Source organism: Simochromis diagramma, unplaced genomic scaffold (genome assembly GCF_900408965.1).
Source record: "Simochromis diagramma unplaced genomic scaffold, fSimDia1.1 OVJJ01000816.1, whole genome shotgun sequence".
NCBI classification, from domain to species: domain Eukaryota; kingdom Metazoa; phylum Chordata; class Actinopteri; order Cichliformes; family Cichlidae; genus Simochromis; species Simochromis diagramma.
This window is the reverse complement of record NW_024386908.1, coordinates 579,967-604,500: the sequence shown is the minus strand read 5'-3', so window position 1 is coordinate 604,500 and position 24,534 is coordinate 579,967. Positions and strand designations below refer to the sequence as shown.

Here is a 24,534-nt window from a genome sequence, read left to right as displayed (position 1 = left end):
TGCAGAAGTTGCACACTGCAAAACACATAACATAACATTACCAAATAAATCCAGTGGATCAGAGAGGGAAAAAGCCAACTAGCTGTATAACACTGATCACAGCTGTTTTTGTTTTCCCCACAATTAGGCACCTTGATTAAACCAGGGCCTATGTGGGTGGCATTTTAGCACACAGGCAACGCTATAGCAAGGTTGGTCAATGCTCTTATGTTTTGTTTTGTTTTTTTAAAACCACCTCTGCTAAACCGTCTTCTGAAAGCACCTTAAACAAAAGCCACAGGATGTATTTATAGCCCTGACAGCCATTTATCATAAAAGGATGTAAAGTCCCTCACCGTGTTCAACATGGCTCATACTTTGTGTTCACACTCCTACGTCCTTGCAGGGCACCAGAAGTAGACGATGCTCCTGATTTGATAAAGGCCTAATGGAGTGAATGTGGGAGCTTGACAGCCTTTCAGCTTTCGGTTTATATAATTTAAAATAGGAGTGCTTTGGAATTAGATGCCCATAGGAAACAAGTTGATCAAAGTGAAGTTGCTGGGCTCAATAAAGTTTAGGGAATTTTCATATTTTTGTATGTAGAGTAGCTGACTTAACACACAGAAAGCTACAAAACTTTAGGTATGTAAAGCCAGTACACCAAACACTAAAACTTGGGTTTTAACAAAGGCTGTGGCACAGCTATTGAAGATTAAGGAGAGGAATTAAGTTGGGTGTGTTTGTTCTATCCCCTTCACGTTTGTCTATAATGCCCTTGTCATCATGAGAGTGGGGTTAATCAGATTACATTTTAGGTTGCAAAGCTGGAGCTTGCGATATAATGAACATTATGTCCTGGCGTGTTGATTATCAGCCATGTCATCACAAAAGCCTGTTGTACACCAGCTGGAACTGCTCTTTATCCTCTCACGCCCCTCAAGTGTGACCTGAAACTTAATTAAAGTTCTGTTTGGCATTAAAATAAGTAAAACGTGGTACGATAGGTATCTAAGTTAATTGCAAGGCAGTGCGATCATAAAAATGCACGCGAGGTTGTTCCTCACAAACATTGCTCCCTTGGGGTAAAATTCACACTTTTATGGTGTAGGGAGTTTAAAACGTCCTTTCACACCGTGAATTGTTTTACATAGGGCTGTGCGATATGACCAAAATCTCATATCCCGATACAAGACCTCTATCGTCTCAATAACGTAATAATATAAGTCACAAAAATGTAACATTTTCTGTAAATTCTGTGAATCTCGGGCATCTCGACTTGCGTGAAGTGTTTCCAGCTGGGCTTCGTGTACCTGGAGTGTTTTAACCGATGCATGAAATGATATTTATTTTGGTTATAAGTTGTAACGGCCGCCGTTTTCGTTGTGAGTATTTATTACACGGCGTGCTGCGGGGAAAAGCCTGTTCTAACGTTTGAGTCTAATGTTTATTTTTTAGCACCTGACTAGGGCCGGGTATCGTCACTGATTTCTAGAATCGATTCCGATTCACAAGGTCCTGAATCAATTCGATCCACGATTCGATTTGATTTGAATCTGGGAAATTTTGCCTCAGACAGTCAGAAATATTATAATTCAGATCAGTATATTTACATATTTTTGTATCTATAAAAAGGAAGCTGACACTTTCGAGACTTTATCAAAGGTGTGAGCATCACAGCAGAGGCCTTTGTGTCAAAGTAGCTGAAGATAAAACACAGAAAAACATGAAGGCGATTTTCCTGGCCTGGGATTTTATAAAAATGTTCTGTAGTAGATCAAAAACAAAAGAAAACCATTAATCAACTTATGAACATTAGCTCTGAAGTTACAGCGGTTTTATTAGAGACAAATTTAAATTTGTTTAGAAGCCTATTGAACGGCAGAAATTAGGTTTTCTTTTCGGAAGTAAGTAAAAGGAAAAAAAAACATTGGCCGACAGCGCTGTAAACAACGGTAGTCTTGTGCGTAACAAGCAAACGAATAATGCAGAAAACAGATTTCAGGGATAGACGGGAAACTGTTCTTGAAGTATACTGAGAGAGAGAGCTGTGCATGAAGTGTGATTTTATTGTGGTGGAAGCAAAACAGCAAAAGTCAGAGTGAGTCCATGACGATGTTTATGTGAAGCTTAGTTTGGATCTTCTTTTGCTGCTGGTTTGGTCAATATTGTTTGGAGAAAGATAAAAACTAACAGCTTTAGGCAAAAAGGGCGTGAACACAAAGCGCGGACCCGCCGAAACATCAGAATCAGCGAGCTGTCGGCTTTCAGCCCCGACCGTGTCCGTGCCGTCGGGGGAGAAAGGCGACGTCTCACTGATTGTGAGCCGCGGGTCCGCGCTTTGTGTTTACGTCTTTGTGCAGAAGCGCCGTGTACCTGCTCACATTTACTGTTTTAAATGTTTGGTGGTTGTCAAAATTTTGTGACGTTTCACCTGAGATTCTGGAATTTCCGCAAAATACATTTATATAAAAATATCGATTCAGGATTTTAATGAATCGATATCACGTTATCCAAGCCAGAATCGATGAATCGATTATTAAAACCCACCCCTACACCTGACGTCTCTTTTTTGCTTCTCATCCGTAAATACTCTGCATACCCTTTCATGTTTCAGTTTATTTTGAAAAGTCTCAACAGGATCTTGAGCTTTATTGTGAAAGGTTTATGTTCGAACAGCCCTAGTTTTACATTTATCTCATTTACAGGAAAACTTTTTCTGTGTCCAAAAAAAAGCAACTTTTGATGCAGTCACCTGTACGCACGCATACCTACACAAACTGATGTGTGAACACTCTTCCTTTCTTCTCTTTTAGGAACCTATAAAATCCAGGGCGCCGCAGCTCCATTTGGAGTATAGATTTTACAAACAGTTGGGGAATTCAGGTAAGAGACTTCACTTTGTATTTTCTTTTTCTGTATTTAGTTTTTCCCTCTAATAGCGCAGGCGGGAGTTGAATATGAATGGACATTTTCACACTAGATTTACCTGTGCTGCAAGTGAAACCTTACGCAGAAAGACATTCATGAGCACCTGTGAAGATGGGTGATTAATTGAGTTTAATCGTTAGTTAGGATTTTGGTCACTGCAGGTTATGAAACAATGCTCTTGTTTTGTCTTGTTTTATAAGTCCAGTGCACCAATTTTTCTTTAGTGATTTACTTTCACCACCTGCTACTAAGGACACTCACTGCAAGTCGAGATATTGGAAGTGTAAACAATATATAGCTTCTACCTTTGCTCGCTTCTTCCTTAGGAAATAGAAATCATGTCATGGTGTCATAACTATGAACCTGCAGCGGCTCTTCCAAGGCTTGTGAGGTCTGGGCCTCTTCTTGCTCTAGTTTGCAGCTGCAGGCTTCGTGGTGGTGACTGGTGGTTGCACCTGCATGATGGGCTTCACCATCAGCTCTCACCCTCCAACCCCACCTGGTTAAAGTTCTCTTCTCCTCTGTCTTTGTCATCCTACATATGTGGCTGGTCTCTAGCTACACTCATAAATGTGTAATGTGTCTGTCTCAGACACTGTATTCAGGATGTTGGGCAGCACGGTGGCTTCTGCAATCCAGCGCTCGCTGCTATGTATTTTGAATGGACTAGTTCTAAGTTTATGAGAATGCATCAATTTGTTGGAAGACCTAATTACACACCAATCAATGTATATTTATAAGTACAACATTTTTTCAGTTAAACTGAAAAAGCCCGACTGTACCGATTTAAATGAAGCTTACTTGGTCGTTTGTGTGTGCTATTCTAAATCTACTCCAAGTGCTCCTGTTGTTGCAGTGATTCTCGTCTGTTTGTCAAGTAAAGTGCATGTGTCCTGGTCTAATTTAGTGACACGTGCCTGCTTCTTGGCTCCTTGTGCCAGAGCAAAAACCCTCCACTGTTGATACGGAGGTGGGGCATTAGGGCAGTCCTTGGCTATTTATAGCTGGCCCTCTACAAGCATTTGGGCCATTATGGTGTCTGCTTGGATAGCTTCCCTAGTCTCCTTAGTCACGATATCCTCTGCCTCTCTGTGCGCTGCCTGTACACTGTAGGGAAACGCTCCAAGGTGTGTTGACAGGGTGTGGCTTGTTTGTCTGGATGGCGCTCTTTGGTGTAATCTCTTCATTTGACATTTACATTTAGCCAACCATAACTGTACCTGTCACCTGCAGTGCCACTTTCCTTTTTTATAGCAGAGGATTCCTGCAGTACAAGCCTGTTTCCCTTGCATTCTTCCTTTCAGTGAGACCATTATTGGTCTTTAGCTTTATTTTTGTGTGTGTGTGTGTGTGTGTGTGTGTGTGTGTGTGTGTGTGTGTGTGTGTGTGTGTGTGTGTGTGTGTGTGTGTGTGTGTGTGTGAATGCACCTGCTTAGCTCTGATATTGTCTTTACTCAAACTGATTTTGGGCAAAGACACACGATTGTCCCTGTCCACTTGAATTCAGCACCGATACTAAGTGTGGAGTTAAGCGATGCAAAAACATATCCTCTCCATTCCTCTGTTTGTTGTTCAGTAGCCATCCCTCAGGGGTGCTAAAAACCAACAAGTGATCATTGGCCTTTTTAAAGTATCCCTGATGTGGCTCACAGCCATTAATCCCACACATGGCACTGTTGGGCTGTTTTAGTCCTCCCCTGTCACTCACCGGGACAACAAGCCAAAGAAGCCCAGAGTATCACACCGCTTTGGCTTGCCTTCTTCCCAAACTGCTGGAACCACGAGCAACCACACACATGCACCTGGGTGTGCACAATAATGGTATGCGTCATGAGACCAGGCAATCTTCCTTCCACTTCCTGTCCAGTTTTGATTCACACATGCCCATTGTGAGCATGGGGCGTTGGACAGGGTCAGCATGGACACTGAGTGACTGCAGACTTCCATACGCAGCAAACTGTGATGTACTTTGTGTTCGGATAGCTTTCACTGAGTAAAATTAGGATTCTCAGCAGTTTGTACTGCAGTAGCACTGCTGTAACAAGCACAAGCCAGCTTTCCCTGAACTCCTGCACTTTCTGTTTTTTCTTCCACCACATTATCCTTTGAACACTGACTGCATAATAGTCAGGTGCCAGTGTAATTGCATAATCAAGGTTGTTCACTTGAACTGTCAGTGGTTTAATTTGTTTTAGGTTGAAGTATATTATGTTCCTGTTCTAAACAGGTTCAGTAATAGTGATTTGCTCCGACCTGTGCCAGATGTCTTTTGTGTTAATCTTTTGCAAGCGGAAGCATACACACACGAGTAATTTCTGTGGCAAGGCTCATTTATTTTAAATAAATGAAGCGATCTGGCTGCTTTCTGACATTAAGAGATGTTCACATTCAACAGGTGGCTACATAATATTGTCAAGTTTTGCAAACTGTGTGTGTAAATCAAGGAAAATAATGGGGAATATCTGACTCTATCAAAATGTGATTCATTCTTTTGCTACTTGCACAACACTTTAGAGCTGCAGTATTAGAGCTGAGCAGAGAGGCCTCATCTCCAGCTGGTGACTGACCACTACATGGTGATATGTCAGGAAGGCTCACTTGACCGTCTAGCATGGGAGGAATCAAGGCGATAGATTAAATCTACTTATGTTGTCAACTTGGCTTAATGGGGACATGTGACCCTGTTAGTCCTGCCCAACTGGAGAACCTCAAATATGTCACAGCACAGACTACTCAGCGCTTAACGCCCAGGAGGAGCTTATCTGCACACTATTAATTCTCTCTTGTCCTGAACAGATCCCCGCTGTTGGGAATCCTGTCTCCCACTTTGCAGATTTTTGTGAACATTTAGAATGGATCTGTTATTGCAGTTGCTTCTGCTGCCAGTAGCAAAACAAGTCATTGACATATCCTTTTAGAAGAAGTCTAATGCTACCAATCGTTCACTTTACCACTGTCAGGGGACTGGCTTCAGTTTATAGAGAGTAGGTATCATTTAATGGCATTTTATAGCCATGTAGCTCTTCGAGTCATCTCATCACGCCTGCATGGATGTTATGTAATTAGGGTCATTTGTATGGAGGTCTCCTCTCGAATATTGCGGCTGTTAATATTCAGAATCATGAAGGCTTTCAGTGGCATGACGCGGCACGTTGGTGACACAGGATCTCTGTTGATAATGTTTTCTGCAAATCATTGAGGCTCATCCACCCACCTGCTGTGACCCTGGAAAATCATGTGCTTTTATATATTTACTGCTGCTGGTATTATTCAAAGTTGGACTGATAAGATTATTTTAACAACTGTGTCCTTAAGCTGTGGTGTCATCGGGCCACACATGCTTCTGCGGAGGTTAAAATCTAAAGTTATCAGATATAATTAATAATTAACTTACGTAAACTCAACAAAAGTATTGCTGTTTGATCCTCGAGCTGCTGGTTTTTAACCTGACTGCATCTTCGGAGATTGTTGTGCTTTTAAGCTGTGTTGCATTTTTAGCTCCCGGCTCAGTCTTTGAAAGCTCGAACGCTGATCATGTTTCAACTTTGTGAGAACCTCTTCAGAGCAGTGAACCTAATGGAAGTCTCTACTTCTCCTGCTCTCTCCTCAATATACTCGACTCTTTAATCTAAATCTTTAATATGGATTCCTTCTCCTCTACCCTCCTCTTTGACGCTGCCCCCTCTCCCCCAGACTTCTCCTCTTTGGCCCTTAAGGCTGACATTTCATTGTAGGCCAACATTGTGTTCGACTAGCATGATGCCGCCTTCCCTCTTGCTGTGTCGCCTGAGAAGGACTGCCTGCACATACAATTGGGTGAATTGTCTGAAATTGTCAAGACAGCAAGGGTCAGAGCGCCACTGACGCAGGCTTGCAGTGAAAGCCAGAGCTTTTCCCACAATGCTGAACACACAGTTTATATTTTTGTACGACTTTATGTTACGGTTAGAATTACAGCCATTTATCCTGGTCGGGGCGTTTCAGTTTGCTTTGTGTGTTGTTGAAGGATCCTTGTTTTGTCGTTATGCTTGAGACAAGATCCTCTTTTGCACAGCTATTGTTGTGTCATGGTCTATATTACATTTTTGACAAAAATCACCTCATTTACTCCCAGCTGGTCCCATCAGTCATTTTTAGACTAGTTCTCGCAGCTGCTCTGTGTACAAGCTTTGCTCACCCGTAGAAGATTACGATACACACTACACTCTCCTCTCGTGATGAGTTGAATGCCCTCTAGATTTGGGCCAAGCTTTGACGAGCAGGCCTCCGAGTGATCTCTCATCACTGACTCATCTGTGGTATTAGACCACAGACATGCATTTAATTGGTGATTCCAAACTGGCTGTTGGTTTGGATGCATGTTGGATAAAACACTAACATGCAAAGAATAGAGTCTTTGGTGTTTATGTTTCAAGTTTAAATTTTTTTTTAAAAAAAAGTCAATGTGGCTTTTAGTATAAAATGTTTTTAGTGGTCAGCAGGAGTATAATGGTGCTCTATAAATGTCAATACAGTCCATTCCATCATCACCAGTGAAATCCTAGAGGCTAAAGTGCAGACGGACGTGCTTGTTTGTGTGTATGCGTGTGCATGGATGCACTGGGGTCCTGTTGCAATGTTAAACTACCATTAAGGCAATGCAGAGTTGTGCCCACTCTAAGCATGTTCCTGGCAACTGATTTACTAGCTGTTATTTAAATGGGAGAGAAATACGTGACTAGTCCTAAAGTCAGATCCTTAGCTCTTTAAACAACTCTGTCATCTCTGTCTCACTGTAGTTCCTTCTTAGATTTGTATGTTAGAGCTTGATCATTCTTTTAGTATTTTACTCTTTATTTTTATGTAAATCTGGTGGGAAGATCACCGTTGTGGTTTAAAGGCATATTTTAATGGATGGATCCTCAGCTCTGTTCAGCAACGTTCACCACATTCAAAGTGAATGCGAAACAACAGCATTAAATCCTGAAACACACGTGTGCGAATCTGTACGTCAGTCCTGTGCACAGCTTTGCAGACAATCGCCTACATTTTGTAGCTGTTTACCGCCCCGTCAGACATGTGTCAAACAATCATTCTGTGGGTGGCTCTTCCACACTGCGGAGTACTGTAGTTCTAACCTATAAGAGAACTGATATCTTTGTTTATTTTCCATTTGGTCATCTCTGCTGTCACTCCCTTTCCTTTTCAGCAAATCAGCATTTAATCTATGCACAGCATCGTCCCTGTAGGTTTTTAGAAGTCTGGACACAAGCACATTTGTGTAGGTCGCATACCTGTGATCTTTCTCTCTGCGTAGTCAAATAGCTATGCAAATGGACACAAATGTGGTACCATGAATTGATCATTAAGCTGCAAGCTTTGTAGCTTTGGCTCAAAAGCCCTGCTCATGACTACAAAAATGTTATAAGACTGGAAAAGAAAATCTGTCCAGATAAGCAAGTCTGTTCTTCTTGTGCTTTTGTAATAAATAAATAAACAAATAGGAAAATGAGTATATTGTTAACCCAAATTTTAGCCCACACAAAGAAGCCTAACGTTCAATCACTAAAACAAATTTTTCATCTTAGCAATGCAAGTAAAGACCTGTTATTTGGTATCTTAGTAAAAAAAAAGAAAAAACAGGTACTTAACTAATTTTTTCTTAACTTTTTTTGTATAATGGTCAATTTGAAAATTCACAAATAAGAACAATAATTATATTTAGGATTAAAAATATAATTTTGGTGAAAGAGCTTGTGCATGATGGTGGATTAACCATTATAAAGAAATGATAAATCTGGATCCTCCCTGCTCTCAGTTGTTGTCGTTGTCGTCGTCGTCAGAATAAAGCGTGTGGAAACCGCAGCCTCGGGCCAAAATACTTTACTGTGTAACATTTACACAAACTGCAGTTGATTTTAAGAGATTTGAATCTTTCCTGGTGATTTTCAGATGCACTTGTATTTTTGAAAAATGAAGCAAGACTTTACTGTTCCTGATTATTCCAGGGGAGGGGGTGTTTTCGTAACAGTTTTGCCACGCCCCCAGAAGTTCCACTGTCAAAACGCTGATATATTTAAAGAAGGTAAATACTGCCGGGTTGATCCTTCCACATTCTTTAGAAGTCATCCTATACACAGACTATGATGGGTGTGGCAGTTTCTGGTAACAAAGGCTTTGTACAGTTGTTGGTTGGGCGCTGACACCTTTCCCTTTAATCCTGCTTCAGAGGACAAAGAAAGCACTAAGCCACTCTTGTTTCTGAAAAACCTGTTGAGGAAATAAAAGTTTGCCCCACTCTTTCTTATCAACAAACCAGCGCCATAATTCAGCACACAAAGCACTTTGTTAATTAACAATTAAGCACTTAATTTATGTTAACACTTAAAACATCATGTTTTCACTGCTGTTGTTTACAGTTGTTGTGACTGACTACAACACTGACAGCATGTGCTGGCCTACCAGGAACCAATGGTGTAACAAACTCTGACTTAGAAACACAGTGAAAATAAAAGTCTCAAAAGTGATTATGCAAAGCCGATTATCAATAACTGTGTTGCAGTCAATTAATTTATAAGGCAAAATCTAAAAAGTCTCACTAACTTTGTTATTGTGTCTCCACAGAGGGAATCCCTCAGGTGTACTACTTTGGTCCTTGTGGGAAATACAATGCCATGGTGCTGGAGCTGCTTGGGCCCAGTCTAGAGGACCTGTTTGACCTCTGTGACCGCACCTTCTCCCTCAAGACCGTCCTCATGATAGCCATACAGCTGGTAAGGCCTAAAGTGGGAGAGGAGTGAGCATATGTTCAGAGGAGCTTGCTTTGGTGACATCAGGCTTCCCAGAAAGTTATTCATAGTGCAACTGTGAATACAAATGTTGTCGTTAGCGGCTTGTTCCAGAGGGCAGGTTTACTGACCCCTCAACCTGACTCTGAACTTAGTGGGTAAATACCTGAAAGTCTCAATTTTAGTTTATTAAAGTGTTTGCCTGGAAGATAGCTCCATTATCACTGGAGCTAGAAACAGAGTAGAGACGAGTACAAAGTTCTGTAGTATCTAGTTCCAAACATACTTTGTGTCTGAATTCGGTGTTAAAATCTTAGTCGATATAAGATGACAGTGGTAAGATATTACATCAGCATCATCAGCCACAACATGAGAGTATGAGAGAAGCCTGTGCATGTAGCATTTACTCTTTTTTTCATTCAAATTTAAAAAAAAAATTGAGTAAACATACATGTGCTTGGGTTTGGGATGTTTTCATGTTCTAAGCCTCTGCTGAGGTGGACATGCTTGCTGTGCTGTTGCAGTTTTGTCTTTGGTTTGGCTGCCGTTAACATTTTTAATGGGCAGGCTTTCTTTTTATCGCGTTTTGCATAAACTGCTTTGAGTTTTCATGTTTGGAAACTGTTCAGCTTGCAGAGCGATTAAAACTTCAAATGCTAACACCGATCGTTCACCTAGATAACACGGATGGAGTATGTCCACACCAAGAGTCTGATCTACAGAGATGTGAAGCCTGAAAACTTTCTTGTTGGGCGGCCAGGAAGCAAGAGGCAGCACACCATCCACATCATTGACTTTGGTCTGGCCAAAGAATACATAGACCCCGAGACCAAAAAACACATCCCCTATCGGGAGCACAAGAGTCTGACTGGGACGGCACGCTACATGAGCATTAACACACACCTGGGAAAGGGTAAGAAAGTCTCAGGAATACACCTGTGGGTTGATTAGCTGTCTACATTTGCGTATGCAAACTTTATTTGCATGAATATTTAGTATAATGTGAATGTCCTAACTGGTTTGCTCACAAATGCAGCATTGCAAACAAATGGCATTAACCTGATTTTTACATACTGTTATCTGTTTAGTCACTGGGTGTTACCTGAATGTTGGTGATGTGCGAGATAACCAGGGATACTTTAGGATTGTTAAATGAATCATATTTTTCTGATGTCTTGTTTCGTTTCTGGGTTATTTTGAAGCATTTTAACCAGTAACCTCATAGGCCTGTAGCACAAAGCAGCATTACGGGCCTAGCATGGTAACTGTAGGTTTAAACCAGAGTTTTCCGTGTTACAAACGTGGTCATTTCTACAGAAGAGTTGAAAACAAAAAATTGACGATATGTTTGTGCTTTTAGAAAGTTATTAGCCTCTGTAAAATCTGCTGCTAGTACTCTTGTCCTCTTTTGGGCACATGCTGCCAGCAATGCCTGTTTTATATAAATATGTGAATAGATTGTTAAACCCTGGACTGGCTGGTGGTTATCGCATTGATAACAACCTTCATGTGACCGCCTAGCGTGATTGCCATTGTTGGTGTACATGAAGCCTGATAAGGATAGATCTCAGTGTGTTGAACTTGAACATTGATCGGTTTGTTGCCTTAATCAGTAGTTGCCGTGAGAAGCTGAGTCTGCTGCTTCTTCGTGACGCACGATTGGCCATCTTAATGTTGAGGCTCGATAAGATGTTTTTAAGACGGGAACGGTGGACTCGTGCTTTGTTTCTTTGAAGCCACTGTTAGTCTTGCCAGCTGGTTATAAAATGCATTTGTTTATCACAGCTAACCTCATTTTCATCCTGATCTTGTACTTCCAGAACAAAGCAGAAGGGACGATTTGGAGGCCTTGGGTCACATGTTCATGTACTTCCTTCGAGGCAGCCTTCCCTGGCAAGGCCTAAAGGTACTGCAGCAATTTGTCTCATGCTGATATAACGCTCGTCTTGTAATCCACTCGATGCGTGGCGTAGCGGTTTCTTTTTTTGATACTTGACGCCCACTCAACTTTAGCATCCTCTCAGACTGGTGACATTTTAAGGTCTCTCTTTTTAGAAACTGAAACACTGAGAAACAGTTAAATTGGCACAGTTGGATACTTAAAATATTGTCTCTTTATTTTTCTGTTGAATTTACACACCTTTTTCTGCACAAACAATCAGATGCGACAGGAAACCACCTTCTGCACCTTGCTTTGCATCTTAAGAGCTGTGAGAAAAAGCTTACATGACTAAGGAGCACGGCCACAGTCGCAGGTGTCTCAAGGGCCGGTTTCAGCAGGCTGCAGAGCTGCTGTGGTTGCTTTTTGAATGCATCGGTATCAAAGGTGTACACAGAACAGACTAGAAGACAAGACAACTCATCTGAACATTTGCTATGTGGGTGGAAGCTCTTGGTGGATGAATGTGAGGGATGTATAAATGTGGGGGATGTTGGATAGTTCTGGCCAACACAAACACACAACAGGAGAGTGAGCTTGAAAATCCGCTGAAGCTTATCGATCAATATATTGGCAGCTAAGGAACTCGCACAGAGTTGTGCTGACCCCCTGTATGGAGTGTAAAACTATACCACCCTGAAGGGTTGGAGGGGATCTGGTTGGTTTAGAGCAGAAGAACATCCCATCATGTGTGATAGAAAATTAAATAACAGCTGAGAAGCCTTTCCTGTGCCAGTGAGGAGGTCAGCGACAGGTTGCCCTAGATTTGTGGGATTTTTTCCCCACACCAACAGATATCTACAGCTGAGACGATGTTGCAAAGTGCTGATATCGACATGACATATGGGCAAAACTTCTGTGAGTCCAAAGAGCCGCGGCACAAATGCAGGCGCTGCACATGTGATATCACGACTTGAGAATCTGTCTGTTTTGAATATTGGACATGTTCATGGATGCCTCAAGCAGCAGCACATGTGCTCATATTTAGATTAGAGTAGGATTTATAGTACAGTAAACATTTAAACTTGTTTCCCCTGCAGGCCGACACCTTGAAGGAGAGGTATCAGAAAATTGGAGACACCAAGCGAGCAACGCCGATTGAAGTCCTTTGTGAAAGTTTCCCTGGTCAGTAGAGCGCTATTTTCCTCCTTTCGGGTTTATTTATTTTAAATGAAAGTGGTGTGGATTTCACAGTATATATCTTTTGGTACAGAAGAGATGGCCACCTACCTGCGCTATGTGAGGAGGCTGGATTTCTTTGAGAAGCCGGATTACGATTACTTGAGGAAGCTCTTCACCGATCTGTTTGATAGGAACGGCTACGTCTTCGACTACGAATACGACTGGGTCGGCAAATCGCTCGTGAGTGCCTTTCACTGAACCCACCTGACCTCTGCTAGCATCATCAACCAGTTTATATTGTTGCTCTAACTGTAATTATTTCTTAATAACGCAAAGCTAATTATTTTTGTTTGTTGTTTTTAAAAATTTCTCACTAAGGTTGTTTTGTTTGTGCTTTTGTTCGTTTGCCTTGCAGCCCACACCGATAGGCCCCATCCCCAGTGACACGCCCGTGCAGCCCAACAGCAGAGACAAAGCACAACAGCAGACCAAAAACCCGGTGAGGTTATCAGCAACAACATTAAAACACAACAATCACCACTCCCGCCTACCAATATAGTTGCTTGGGTGACCACCCAAACCAGTCAGGTTTATCCTCGAGGTCACTCTCGTTGTTTCCAAATGTAAGCAACTTCCTGTTCGCGTCTACAGTCTGACTGGTCGGCAGTGACGCCCGTCTCCCCACAAAGTCCGTAAAGTAAAAACAAACCGAATGCCTTTGTAGCAAATGAACGGGCACGTGCCGTTACGAGGGAGACTCTCCAGCTGTGAAACAAAGCATCGTTTTTGACTTGGATTAATTCTTCACACCTTGCCACGCTAAGCTCAGTCATTGCACGCATGAGTTGAAAATGCAAATTGCATTGTTCACACCAGTAATGACAAAGTACAGACGAGTGACAAATAAATGGAAAAAAAAAATCCAAACTTTAGGAAGGTGACGAGCTGCCAGGACACCACCTGGATTTTTTTACACCTCTTGAACTCTCCGGAGGGTTTGAGCACAGCGCCGGCGGAGAGCGCCGTCTTACAGCCAAGCTCAAAATGTGCCGTTGGTGTTCACCTGGGCTATCTCCTGACTTTCGGGGCCATAGCATATGATTCACACTATTTTCACAATCACCAAACCAATCGGTGACTATCCTGGAAGAGATCACTCCTGTCAGAACAGAAATGTGCAACCATTGGCTAAATGCAACCACTCAGCACAGCATTGTATCGATGAGCAGTCAAACATCCCTTTAGGCTCCTTCTCTCACCCCAGCTGGCCCCGCCCCTCCCCTGAGCCTGGTTCTGCTGGAGGTTTCTTCCTGTTAAAAGGGAGTTTTTCCTTCCCACTGTCGCCAAAGTGCTGCTCATAGGGGGTCATATGATTGTTGGGTTTTGCTCTGTATGTATTATTGCAGGATCTACCTTACAATATAAAGCGCCTTAAGCTGTATAAATAAAATTGAATAGAATTGAAAAGTGGGCCCATACCAGGTGGGAGATGCCAGAGTCACCAGATCACCTCACTGTGGCGATCAGGGGTTCATGTTTTTCCTTTAATTTGTCATCCGTCTTTATTTGCTTAGTCTGTGACAAAGTGTAGACTTTTTGTTGTTAATAGCATGCTATCCGAGCCTTGTTTCTTTTGTTTTTATATAATGTTAATGATAGGATAATGATTGATTGGTTTTATTATGCCAAAAAAAATCTATAAAATATAACCAGTGATAACGCATAATTTTCCTGATCATGAAGTTGTACTTGGTGAGTCTGACTCATCGGTTCCAGTAAAGCTGTACAAGGAATCCATTTGACTTTATGATTGACTTGTTTCTGTGGACTCTAGCCTCTTTTTATTACTCTGTATTTAATGCGATTGGCTCGGCGATAACGTTCCACCTTTTAAGCTCGCAGCGCACGGCCTTCTGCACCACCTACAGTAATGACTGTAAAGCTTTAACATCCTGCTTAAAACAGCGTATCAATAGAAAGTGCTGGCTGTGAGCATCTGTAGCCAAATGTCATATTTGTACATATATTTTTTAGGTCAGTGAAAGCAGAGTGTAAGAACTGCTGTACTGTAAACCCGAGTCCACAGCGAAGTTCAGAGAGTCTGATGACGTGATGACGCTGTTGCTCAGCGGTGCCAGCTGAGCCCATCAAGGCTGTTTTCTTTTACTCCTGCATGATTTTACTAGAGTGTCGATCTGTGCTTCACATAAATTTTTGCTTCCCTCTACTCCTCTATTAACATAGTTCGTCTTAACAAGCCTGCTTCTGCTTGGGAGATGTCTTCTATAATTTTTGTTTTTCTTTTCTTTTTTTTAATCCACCCCCCCTCCCCAACTCCTCTCATTGTCCTTCCACATTTCTGCCCTCACCCCCTTCAACCACATTGCCTTTCCCTCACTCTTCATTCCCTCACCCCCTGACCCATAACCCCCACAAACTTCTTCACCCCCCTCTCCCTTCTCACCACCTCACACCCACCTGCCTCAACCCTTTTTGCTCTTTGCGTCAAGTCGCCTGAGCCCAAAGGAAGTGAGTCTCAGCCCACTCCCGTGACCAATAAGGAGACTCTGGGGTCGCACCTCACAGCTGAGCGGCTGGGGGGCTCTGTTCAGGTACTGCTGCTGCTACAGCTGCTGCTTTGATGGCTCATGCATGAGGCCATATAGGTTTGTCTGTGTGTCTGACCCCCCCCCTCCCCTCTCTCTCACTGACTTCACACTGCCTGCCCGTTAGATGCTCTGTCTCGACTCTGTGCTCGAATCAGACTGTGTGAATCCTGTGTGTCACTGCTGTCGGTCTGCTTCTAGTCTGCTTGCATTCAAGGCCATCCAAAGATGACATCCAGCAGTATCTTATAAAAATAAATACAGATTACTGTACAAATAAATAATAATAATATAATAGAAACACTAAAAGGTCTATTTTTGTACATTTATTCTATAATATTTCTTTGTGTTTTTGCTGTTTTCAGTGTGTAAACTGTGTCACCGGAAATAAGTCTCTGCAGAAAATGTGGTGCACAAGCGCCACCCAGTGTCGGCTAATAGAATTGCAGTATTTAAAGGATTGGTTCACGTTCTTGTCTTGCAGTCTTATTCACATATCAAGTTTTCCTTGCAGTTTTCCTTTCTCTTGTTCAGCTGTCCATCAGCTGTTTTTTTTTTTTTTCCAGTGTGTTTCAAACTGACTTTAGCAACAAGAAGAGATTTTGGAGTAAAAAAAAAGGAAATGATTTCTTACCAGCCTCAAAACCAGCAGGAGAAATGATCACAGCAAGGAAAATCTTTTTCAATACTTGTTCGGTGCCTTATTTGTGTTTGAAGACAGAAATGAACAGTGCGAACCTGTCCTTTAAACTTTGTTGGCTTCAGCTGGCTCATCCTGGGTTACTTGCTTAACTGTTTTCTTACCTGAGAGGGCGGATAACTTGTGATAGTCAAGGTGCATTTATTTGATCCTGTGAATGTTCATCAACTGGATTCAGTCTGGTGTCCTTTTCTAATGGTGCAGGTGATGAGCTCAACAAATGGCGAGCTGAACACTGATGATCCCACAGCCGGACACTCCAACGCTCCCATCACCGCTCCCACCGAGGTTGACGTACCTGATGAAACCAAGTATGGGGGGATCCTCACATTCACACACAGAAAACACATGCTTTTCTTTTTCAGTGCTGTCCAATAAGTCCAAATCCAAAATTGGTGCTGAAAAGCATCTAAATTGTTTTGTGTTCCTTGTTGTTAGCTCCTCCGTGTAGAAGCCTTTTGAGTACAGGCAGTGACTTAGTCACAGTAACAAGTAACAACTTTAAATATTGTTTCCATGCTTCCTACTTCAGTTAAGTTAGGTTTGTTTACATAGGAACACAGCAGTGCATGTATATACACCGTTTTAACCTATTACAACAATATAAAGAAGAAATCAGATTTTCTCTCTGACGATCAAATATTGGAGCTATTACCTGCTGTAAATACGCCAGCGTCTGTTCTAAGCCTGACTAAAACATCAAGTATGAGTGTGTCGCTGTCATATCTCTGTTGGTAGCGTCCTGTGTATGTTGAGCAGTAGCAGCTGAGGCACAGTAGGAATGTTATCAATGGGACTTAAAGTTCACCAGCAGGGAGGGGAACATTTTAACTGTTGCACATAAAGAATATAACTGTAAGTGTAGTGAAGCAGGTTAGACCTACTTCATTGTTAAAACTCCTTTATTTACTGTGACTCAGCTGTGTGTCAGTAATTCATGAGACCACACTCAAAAAACAAAAGACTAGGCTGTTATATACATATTAGTTAAAAAAAACACAACAGCCTCTTTTAATGCTCAGAAATATGTTTAAATGAATATGGCTCGTTTAATTTAGAAGCAGTTACATCATCTTATCTTTCTGAAGCATTCTTCGTGTTCATGTTGTCTTTTTTCTACGTGATTCACAGCCCACAGCTTTGCTAGCTCTAGTTAAGCTTAAATAGGTGACCAGCTAGATTACCATCGTCATAGTTGAGCTAAGCGAGTCTTTTCCATTTGCACCTACTCAGCTTGACTCGACGTTTTCTTACTGGGTTTTGGTCGTTTTCCGCTACAGTTGTGTACCACCCCAGTGTGGGTGGGGTTGCTGTAGCAAGGCGGCTCGACAGTCCTGTGACGTCATTCGCACGAGAGACAAACACAACGCAACAATGGAGGACAGTATAGACGTCTGCACCCTGTCAGACCACGGTGTCGTCTGCGTGTTGCTGTGCTTCAAAAATGGCAGATTTGATTCTTTTGAAGGAGTCGCTCTCATTCACTCACATCACTCCCGGATAAAGAGGGGAATCAAGTCTGTTGATGTCACATTTTTTGGCTCAACTCGGCTCATGTGGATGACGCTAAAAAAGCACCTGGTACCTGACGCTGCCGCCTAGTGGAAAACCCTAAAGACCGAGCAGAGTCGAGTGGATTAGGTGCCGTGGATGATCCTCAAAGATGATCCCCCAAAAGAAATATTTGTAGTTTCAAACATGAACAACTGAGCTATTAAAAGTCCACGACTTCCCTAATTCATTTATAACTATTATGAAGACAAATGATGAGATTACAGTAAGTGAAATGGTTAAAAGAAAGGAAGCCAGATTAGAACTGGCTGCTGAACCCCAACCCTCACAAGCCGTGTTATGTACCAGTATCTACATGTGTGTAAATACCTGCTTTTCTAAAGGAAGCCATGCCTCTGTGTTTGTGCAGGTGCTGTTGCTTCTTCAAAAGGAGAAAGAGGAAAGCGCTCCAGAGGCACAAGTGAAAGAAGAGAACAGAGAGAACTTGAAACATTGTGGTCACTGTCAAGTTTTAAATGGAAGCAACTACACAGAGCCCCCCACCACCGCCCATTATCTCTTTCCAGCTACCCCCCCTCCCCTCACCTCCTTACTCCTTTCACCTCATTCCCCGCTGTCACATGTACCTCCCCGCTTGAGTTCTCTCTCTCTCTCTCTCGATCCCAGCGAGTGACAGGAACGTTGCAGTCACAGCGACTCCACAGACTTTCAATTCCTTTACAGATGAAAAATAAACAAACCTGCATCACCACGTGAGGGGGAGGGGCTCGAGCAAAACGTTTAAAGAAAACAAACAAAAAAAAGCTGTAACAATGAAACTCGAATACCGTGGCGTGAATATGAAAAAAGATGCTGTTTGAAACAGTTGTTGTATTCTAGATTCCATAAAGAACGTGTGTTGTTCGAACAGTCAGCTGTTGATCAGGGGAAACCATTCAAGTGGTTCGAGTGCAAGAAATCTGCTCCTTTATTAGGAAATTGTTAATTTTATTTTCTTTGGTGTGTCTTTTTTGGGATCAAGGTGAAAGAGGAAAAGGTGAACTATGCTGATGTTAAATCTGAGCGACACAGGAAGCGTTTCATCTATAAATCAGAGTCTGGAGGATTTTTATGCATTTTTTCTTCCTCTTTTTGTTTTTTGTTTCTTTTGTAAGTGAATCCTCAGTTTTCAAAGTCAAATCCCTGCATTGAAAACTTATTTTTATGTTGTAGTGTTCTGGAGTTCAATTCTTTCCTCATTCTGGCTTTCTTCTATTTTGTTTCGTCTGTCGACGCGGACTTTGTAGCACAGTCACTGGCCTCAGGTACTGTGGAAGAATGAGAGGAACCGATATTAAGCTCTCTTATTATTATTGCACTTTTTGGAGGAAAAAACAATTACAGTGGAAAACTTTAGGTTTGAAATTAACAATTAAGGAAACAACTTAATAAAGACTGATCTAGGAAGAGTCCTTCATGATGCTTATATTTGAGTTATGGCTGAAAAATGTTGTCGATTCTCATGAAAGAAAAGGACATGTCTTTTTTTTGATTTTTATTTCTTACATCAAAAATAATTTACCAGGAAATCATAGTTTGTGCCTTTCTAAGTAAAATGTTTAAAGCTCAAGTGAGTGTCCCGCAATGACATTTTATCTAATCTGACCCTAATGCTCACTGGATTACTCTGTGTGTGTGTGTGTGTGTGTGCGCATGTGTGTTTGTATTTTTTTTCCCAAATCTGGAGGTTTTGCAAGCAGATGACTGTGTGCACATCCCTGTCAGTCACTTATAGGTCAGCATACATCCTTCTCTCTCCTGCTGTAACGCCACATCTGTACAGTGGTGGCGGTTTGGCGTGTGTGCTGTGCCACCTCAGCGAGACGCAACGGGCAACAACCCACATCTGTCTGACCCGCTGTTCACTTTCATCTGGAGGTCACAGATGGGCAGTGAGGTTAACTCGTTTAAAGGGTACACGAGGTCTGGGCTGCTGTTTTCGATCAAACTGTACTTGACAGAAAAAATTACATTTTTTTTTTGTGTGTGTTTTATCATGTTTCCCATCAGCCCCTGTTTCATGTAGCCCTTTAATACCTTTGTTCGTCTGATGGCCTGCTGCCTCAGTGTACATCGGTGCCAAACATTTCTCCAACAGCTTTGAAGGTTATCAGAAAGATTTTCCTTTTAATTTTTACGTTGCATTTCCTGTAAAAGTGAGAGAGGAGGAGGGAAACAAGTTGAAATTCCTCTAGATTTGTGAAAACCCCCCCACGATGCATCTGTTCAGCAGCTTTCATTTTCTTCACAGCTCCAGGCCCTGCTGTAATCAGTGTAACCTGTTTTTGGTTCTGATGAGCCGTCTTGCTGTCACGAATCGGTGGCCTGCTCCTTTAAGGACACGATCGAGCCTTCCTACCGGTATGATTGTTGTCGCACAGGGCTGATCATGTGATTGATGACGAAGTGAAAGGCACGACACGTCACAGTTTCGGTTTACAAATGGTGATCTCGCTCATTAATGTGGGTGGTGTCAAAGAAGTTTACGGGATGCTGAAGATTTAATGTTTTCATTGAAACCAAACAACCTCGGGATGTATTTAAAGTCACGCGACACACTTGGATCGACCCCACAAGTCGAGCTTCTAACGAATTAATGTTTTACCTTCTCAGTTTAGTGATTTATTTTGAAAGGGGAGATAAATGTGTGTCTGAGCAGGTTTCGGAGACAAATGTGCTTAAATAACCCGCCAGGTGACGTCAGAGGAGCCGGCTGTCTTTAGTGTCGTCGTAAACGTGGCTTCATTAGACAGCGCGCGCGACAGCAACCCAAACACGGAACAAAGGTGTGACTCGGGGTGATCAGGTGCGCTGATCCAAGACTCCCCCCTTTAGGCCCTGAAGTCACTCTTTGAAAAGTTGGGTGGGGACCTGGCTTTGCAAAATCACTGCGTTTATTAATTTTATAATTCAGGTTTTGTTTTGTTTTGCTGGAGAGGGCGGGGTCGACCGATGTAAATTCTGCTCTCCGTCTCTTAGTGTACCTACTTGCATTATGTATTTGTAAATATGACAACGACAGATCTCTAATTGTGAATAAAGCAAAGTTTTATCACAGGAGTCACCGTGGAGCAGTTTGTGTGCCTGCTGATCTTTGTCAGTCTGCAGGCGGGTTTGTTACCCGGCGGGACCGTGTGGGTTTACTGGTTAACCTGCGATCACAGCGCAGTTAGGCAGGTGTGTGTGTGACAGCTGATTGGCCAAGAAGCGGACGGAGTGCGCGTGCCTCTGATTGGATACGGGCCACACCAGGACAGCGGGCGTCGGGCACGGTAAGAGGAAAACATGGCATCCGCTGCACGCATGACCGGCGGCTCTCTGTCATTTTGGGAGTGATCTCTATATTGTGCCACAAACATTATGCCAGTGATTATAATTAGTAATGATGGGTATACTGCTTCATGCCCTGGAGGACGGGGCTGTGGCTCCCCACACTCCCTAGCAGATCGTTACATGGAGAAACCTTTGGAATGCAAGCATGCTGATCAGGGCCGTTGCTAGCCATTTGGGTGCCCTAAGCACAAATGCTTTATGGTGCCCCCCCCCCCCCCCCCCGCCACTGAAAAAAAAAAAAAAAAAACATTAATACTTTAATTTCTCAGTGGAATTTGTTTAATTAAATAACAACAAACATGACAGTTAAACAAATAAATAAGGTTAAAGGAGGTTAAAAATACTGTTACAAATAAATACTGAAACAAAAATTGAACATTGGAACAAGAACAAAGAGCCTGGCAATAATGTGTAATTTCGGTTGAAGGGGGCACACATGTCTCCACAGTGTCACTTTCTGATAGTCTCTCAGTGAAAGGACTCTCAGTGGTACTTGTGTATGGAACTGTACCTGAACTGGTGGTTGATGGTTCTTGTTCTTCTTGGCTAGGGATTGTTGCAGGGTCTACAATGGCTGGTGGTTGATGTCCAGGGATGGCACTACTACTGGATGGTTCATCCTGTCCTTGAGATCCTCCTTGAACATATTTAAGCATTGACCCTGCATACAAGAGAAAATATTCAGGGATTTTACAGAAATACAATTTTGAATCTACAGTAGGCCTACGAAAGATTGCATTATAAGACTAATAAATTAAGTAAGTCACTGGTACATTTAAAAATTACTAACTATATTTTACATGTATAGATTTTCATAATGGCAAATGGCAATATAAACATGCTGTACATAATTTGATATAAATGCGCAAGTAGGAAATCTATATTACTGGAAGATATAGGTTTCATATTACAGTTTCACCAACAGATGTCGCCCTTGATCTATGAACCTAAAGAAAGACGAGAACTATTTATGTGTTCAGACGTCAATGGCATAAATAAGATATGCGTCTTTATAGATATCCTGAAATGCAGCAACATACAAAGTAATCTTGTCTAATCTGATAATAATACTTGACTGCATCACTGACCTATCCCAAAGTTAAGGTTAATCAGTAGCATGCATGACGTTAGCCAGCTAGCAACCTGAGGAGGGAAATGCTAGTCTCACGAATCACGATAACGTTAGCAATCGTGAGTCACGATTGCTAACGTTATCTGAAAACCGTCAATTGAGTGACCATGATGAGTTGCTTTTAGTAGTCCATTCTATATTCATATCCACAACGTAAACAAACTACCCAACATCAATCATTTGCAACATTTGTTAACACAGTATGAACACTGCTAACAGGAGCTATCACAGAGTTGACGGACATGAGCGTGCAAGCAAGGGCTACAATAATGAACTTTTTTTATTATTATTATTTAAACATTGCCTTACCGGCAAGCGACGCCTGAGTTTCATCACGCTTCCTCTTCTTCTTTCTTTTCTCCGCTCCCGACTCCTGTTGCCGTTTCGAGGCCATGTTCAAACAGGTGTTTACCAATTATAGAACAGACCACTGGGAGTGGGGGGGGCACCAGGAGGAGACTGGAGACAGGGCACAAAGCAGATTCACCCCTTTTTTCGGGAAAATTGTTTTATGTTGCTTTTGTATTGTTTAACCATATTAATGCATATGATATTTATAGTATTAATATGGTTTACTTTTTTTTTTTTTACGACCCTGATTTTTTTGGTGCCCTACCGGCCATTTGGTGCCCTACGCAGTGTGCGTTATGTGCGTTTGCGGAGCTACGGCACTGATGCTGATGCACACAGGTATGCACACAGGTGTACACACGGGTGTTCACAGACACAAACTTCACCTTTCTTGGCTGCTGCCTCAAAGCACATTGTGCGCTGTCTATCTTGCGTGCTGCACAATATCGTTTATTATTTAGTATCTACTGATATCTACTGCTAGCTAGTTTATTGTGATGGTGCTGTTTTTTTTTTATTATGTTGCTCTTTGTTGTTTGTTTTCTCTTCTGTTTTTTTTTCTCCATACAGGTGACCCAGGTGTTTTGTTTCTTTTTTTTCTTTTTCTTTCTTCCCCCCCTTCTCACCGTCTCTTCTCCCCTTTGGTTTTCTTTCTCTCCCTCTCTTTCTTTCATTCTTTCTCCCTGTCCTGTCCCCCAGTCATGTCTGTCCCGTTTGTAGCAACTGAAAATAAAATAAATTCATAATTATAATAAAGGTCAATCGAATGGACCAATATGGCAAGGCCATGATGATCCACTTGGTAAAATAAATCCGCTTGGCATCTTTCTTGGCCTTAAGACAACAATTCTGATGGTAAAGATCCAAACGGGACACAAAAAAAAAAAAAAAAAAAAAAAAAGTAATGATGGGTATATTCAGTACAGTACAGAGGTAATAACTTACATTAGGACATGTCTGAACATACTGGTAATGGAAGCATCATAATATCCTCATGGTAATAATTAAATATCCTATATATATATATATAGAACTTCTTTTAAAAAGTTTCTTAAGGTACATTTTTCAGTTGGTTTAATATTTAAAAAACATTTAAAGGACGTTTGTGTTTCAAGAACAGACTCCTCGGTGGGCCCATGTCCTCTCTTTCCTTCCTTCCTCCATCATCATCATCATCATCATCATCATCATGTTTTCGGAGGAACTTCAGCTCAAATGATCGGTTACTCACAGCATGTAAGGTCAAACTGATTTAAAAGCATAAATGTAAAACCAAAAACATCAAAGGGGCATTTTTAAGTACCTAAATTATCGGTTATATCACTTCGAAGCATTTATGACTCCGATGATAAAAACAACTTTAGGTTTCCTTCCTTCTATAGCGGCTTTCTCTCCTGTTAAATACGGATATAAATGTCGGTTTACATAAATACATCTTAAGAATTTCCCCCAAAAAAACATTCATCAGTGTGAAGTTTAAAATCAGTCCCTTTCAAAACGTCCTGTGAGCCAGTTTAGTAAAAGGTGGTGACTCAGGTAATGTTATATATGGGACTAATAAATCATTAGAAACACGATTTTTCATAAGCAGCTTTATATTTAAAGTGCTCAAATAAATGTATTTGCCAAACTACTGAACTAAACTGATGTTGTTGAGTTATCTCTTGGTCTGACTGTGGTCTTGGTATTTTTGGTATTTTTTTTTTCCACTTGAATCTGAAAACATGATGAGGTCAGCTCTAGTCAGATTCCTTCCATGCCTCCCCTTTTCCTTCTGTGCTTCCTGAGTCTCCTCCTTAGCTTTAAAGAAATATCAGGCCTGTGCAAAAAAACAAAGCGTATGGAAAAGTGTTCGCTGCGGGTTGCCAAATATCAAACGCACCCAGAACAGAGCAAATGGAGCTGCATATCACAGTGGATGCTGGGGCCTGGACTTCCAGGCTGTGCACAATGTGGATCCCCTCCATCACAGACCTCTTTGTTCAAGGCAAGAAAGGAAATACCCGAGAGGTTTCAACACCTCTGGCAAAATCAGAAATTTCATCTGAGCGGTCTCTTTCACAGAAACTGGTTCTCATAATAGGTGCCGGGGGATTGTTCTCTTCGATCTTCCACATGGGCAC

General features: G+C 41.9%; 1 protein-coding gene and 1 long non-coding RNA gene across 9 annotated transcripts in view; one reads left to right on the top strand and one right to left on the bottom strand.

Annotated features, from left to right (window-relative positions):
- csnk1g2b (casein kinase 1, gamma 2b) overlaps positions 1-20,068 on the top strand; it is a 39,430-nt gene extending 19,362 nt beyond the window's left edge. For 5 of the 8 annotated variants that reach the window (XM_040034947.1, XM_040034948.1, XM_040034950.1 and 2 more), the window contains exons 3-12: positions 2,796-2,865; positions 9,514-9,662; positions 10,356-10,590; positions 11,498-11,583; positions 12,657-12,741; positions 12,830-12,978; positions 13,154-13,237; positions 15,249-15,350; positions 16,249-16,355; positions 17,966-20,068. In XM_040034947.1, the coding sequence (XP_039890881.1) occupies positions 2,796-2,865; positions 9,514-9,662; positions 10,356-10,590; positions 11,498-11,583; positions 12,657-12,741; positions 12,830-12,978; positions 13,154-13,237; positions 15,249-15,350; positions 16,249-16,355; positions 17,966-18,020 (1,122 nt within the window). In that variant the 3' untranslated portion in view covers positions 18,021-20,068. The remainder of the gene's footprint in view (positions 1-2,795; positions 2,866-9,513; positions 9,663-10,355; positions 10,591-11,497; positions 11,584-12,656; positions 12,742-12,829; positions 12,979-13,153; positions 13,238-15,248; positions 15,351-16,248; positions 16,356-17,965) is intronic. The other 3 variants (XM_040034952.1, XM_040034955.1, XM_040034953.1) reach the window with 3 other exon arrangements.
- LOC120735553 lies at positions 12,060-14,010 on the bottom strand. The gene is made up of 2 exons (XR_005696297.1): positions 13,908-14,010; positions 12,060-13,722 (listed from the first exon to the last, which is right to left on the bottom strand). It is a non-coding gene; the product is annotated as an uncharacterized LOC120735553 (long non-coding RNA).
- Positions 20,069-24,534: the final 4,466 nt, after the last annotated feature.